The following is a 2,500-nucleotide window of genomic DNA, read 5'->3' as shown; positions in this document are numbered from 1 at the left end:
CTGTCTGTATCATATTAATCCTTCGAGAGCAGAGTGTTTTCACACAGTTGTAGATGTCCACCACCCCCTCACACTCAGCCATGTCCAGCATCACGTCCAGCACGATGTAACAGCCTGTCCGGCCAGCTCCCATACTATAATACAATACAACACAACGTACATTTATATAGCGCACTATCACAGCTATATGCACATACGCACATACATATTCCCACATCACATCCAGCAAGATGTAACAAGGTGCCTACAAGTTAGGTGAACATATTTCAGCTGAACTGAAAGGAATTTGAACTGACTGACTGAAGTTGCCATAAAATGAATTGGACGGAGCATAATTGAATTGAATTGAATATAATGATCTGATATGTGTGGCTGGTTAACTGACCTGCAGTGGACCACCACTGGGCCGGCGTCGGGGGGAGTGGAGGCCTTGACCCTGCGCAGGAAGGCCAGCAGGCCGGTGGCGTGGTGCGGCACCCCGTGCTCCGGCCACGACGTGAAGTGGAACTGGCACACCTCATGCTTCGCTGGGTAGCCTCTCTGTAGAACGTTAAGATCAATATTATATCATATTCTATTTAATTTTTCAGGGAAGCCATTGGAACACATGCATAATTTAATTGTTCAGTTGAGGTGGAAAGGTGGAAAGATATCAGTAGTGTTGAGAAGTGATGAGTGGAATGAGCTAAAATAAGGTCTCTAGACTTTAGCCAACAGAGAATGTGGTGAGCACTTATAAAGGAACCAAAAAACTAACCATTCCAACAATCTGGGTATGTTTTAGCCTAAAGTAACTTTGATAAAAACTGTGAGGGAGAGGGTAGTCTCATTGAAACAATTGAAAATCTTCCATTTTAATTATTTATTGCCTCACCAAACAAAAAACTGGTCAATTTCGATGTAGTTGTTACAATGACAAATAAAATGATATTCTATTCTATTCTATTCTATTCTATTCTATTCTATTCTATTCCATTCTATTCTATTCTATTCTATCACATGTAGTAAAGTGAGTTTCCAGATTCAAGACTTTATTGTCGTTGTCAAAAAGGCAACAAATTTGGGTTTGGAGCACAATATTCAGTAGTAGATTCCCATTTACAGTAACAAACAACAAGTTAGAAGTGCCATCAGTGCTTGACTAGTTAAGGTTAACTGAAATGAAATACACAAGCCTTTAGGTTTACAGCCAAAGACAAGCCATTAAAGGTGCACTGTGTAAGCTTTTTTGTTGTGTATTTCCAGAATTCATGCTGCCCATTCACAAATGTCATCTTTTTCATGAATACTTGTCACCACAATCAAGTTCCGAGTATTCACTATGACTGAGAAAACTGCACTTTCATATATGAAAAGGGGGATCTTCTCCGTTGTCCACCATTTTGAATGTCCAGAAATATTAATTTTTAGCTGCAAAACCTACTGTACTTTGATGATATTAGGATATATTGGTTTATTATTTGTTAAATATTCATGAAATTACCAAATTTGGCAATAGGCAATACAGTTTCAATGAGCAGGGTAGTTGCAGTACCTACTCTGGCCACATCCTACACAGTGCACCTTTGACCAGGAGGTAGCCTGAATGAGTGATGGAGGTGATAATGATTCTAATAATTAGTCACAACTGTGGTGGCAGTTATGTAGTATAGGCCTATACAATTAGCTCTGTGTGTGTGTGTGTGTGTGTGTGTGTGTGTGTGTGTGTGTGTATGTGCGTGTGTGTGCCTGTGATAAAGTAATAAAGTGACAGAGTGTCTCTCTCACCAGTGTCCTAAGTAATTAGTGACAACAGTGGTGACAATTAACTATGAATAAACACTAGGGGTGGGCATAGATTAATTTTTTTAATCTAGATTAATCTCACTGTAATTATGAAATTAATCTAGATTAATCTAGATTAATCTATATCAAAATGGCTCATTCAGAATAGGCACGCTAGCGAAATAATGCCGAAAAAAAACCTTGGGGTTTCTTAAGACAGATGGCGCATTAGACCAGAGCTCATCTTTTTTTTCCAAAATGCATCTCATCTTCAAAAATGGTTATGTTGATACTTGGTGATGAAAAAAATCATTGCAATATGTGTTAAGTGTGTCCAATATGTTAAGAAGTATTTACAGTTATAAAATACTGAAATTTCAAAATGAACAGCGCTATAAGTTGTAGAGGCAAATACAGATAAATCTATCAAACATTTAGGCTAATTAAAACAAATTACCTCAACAATTCAGCATTTCTAAGAGAGAGAGAGAGAGAGAGAGAGAGAGAGAGAGAGAGAGAGAGAGAGAGAGAGAATCTGCCACTGACTAGTAAAAAGAGCAGCGGCTCTTTTAAGAGAGGGAGGAGCTCTGCGCGCAGACTAGGCACAGCAGCCCTCAGCAGAGCCAGGCTACTGGCTAACTAGAACCTGCAGCACTGGCACACGGCGGTTTGGCCTAAACCTGACAGTTTTCAGAGTTAGAACGCCAGAGCAGTTACAACTCGAAATGAATTCAGT

The 2,500-nt window shown here is 39.4% G+C and overlaps 1 protein-coding gene across 1 annotated transcript in view; it reads right to left on the bottom strand.

Moving 5' to 3' along the window:
- Positions 1-2,500, bottom strand: part of LOC134436339 (receptor-type tyrosine-protein phosphatase U-like) — a 310,831-nt gene that overhangs the window by 31,650 nt on the left and 276,681 nt on the right. Inside the window, exons 25-26 of the mRNA XM_063185499.1 lie at positions 386-540; positions 1-134 (exon numbers count right to left, since the gene is read on the bottom strand). The exon at positions 1-134 is cut by the window's left edge and continues 2 nt beyond it. Of these exons, the coding sequence (XP_063041569.1) occupies positions 1-134; positions 386-540 (289 nt within the window). The remainder of the gene's footprint in view (positions 135-385; positions 541-2,500) is intronic.

The sequence above is a fragment of the Engraulis encrasicolus genome, chromosome 20, assembly GCF_034702125.1.
Source record: "Engraulis encrasicolus isolate BLACKSEA-1 chromosome 20, IST_EnEncr_1.0, whole genome shotgun sequence".
NCBI lineage: Eukaryota > Metazoa > Chordata > Actinopteri > Clupeiformes > Engraulidae > Engraulis > Engraulis encrasicolus.
Note: the sequence above shows the minus strand (reverse complement) of the source record. Positions and strands in the feature narration are given on the sequence as shown.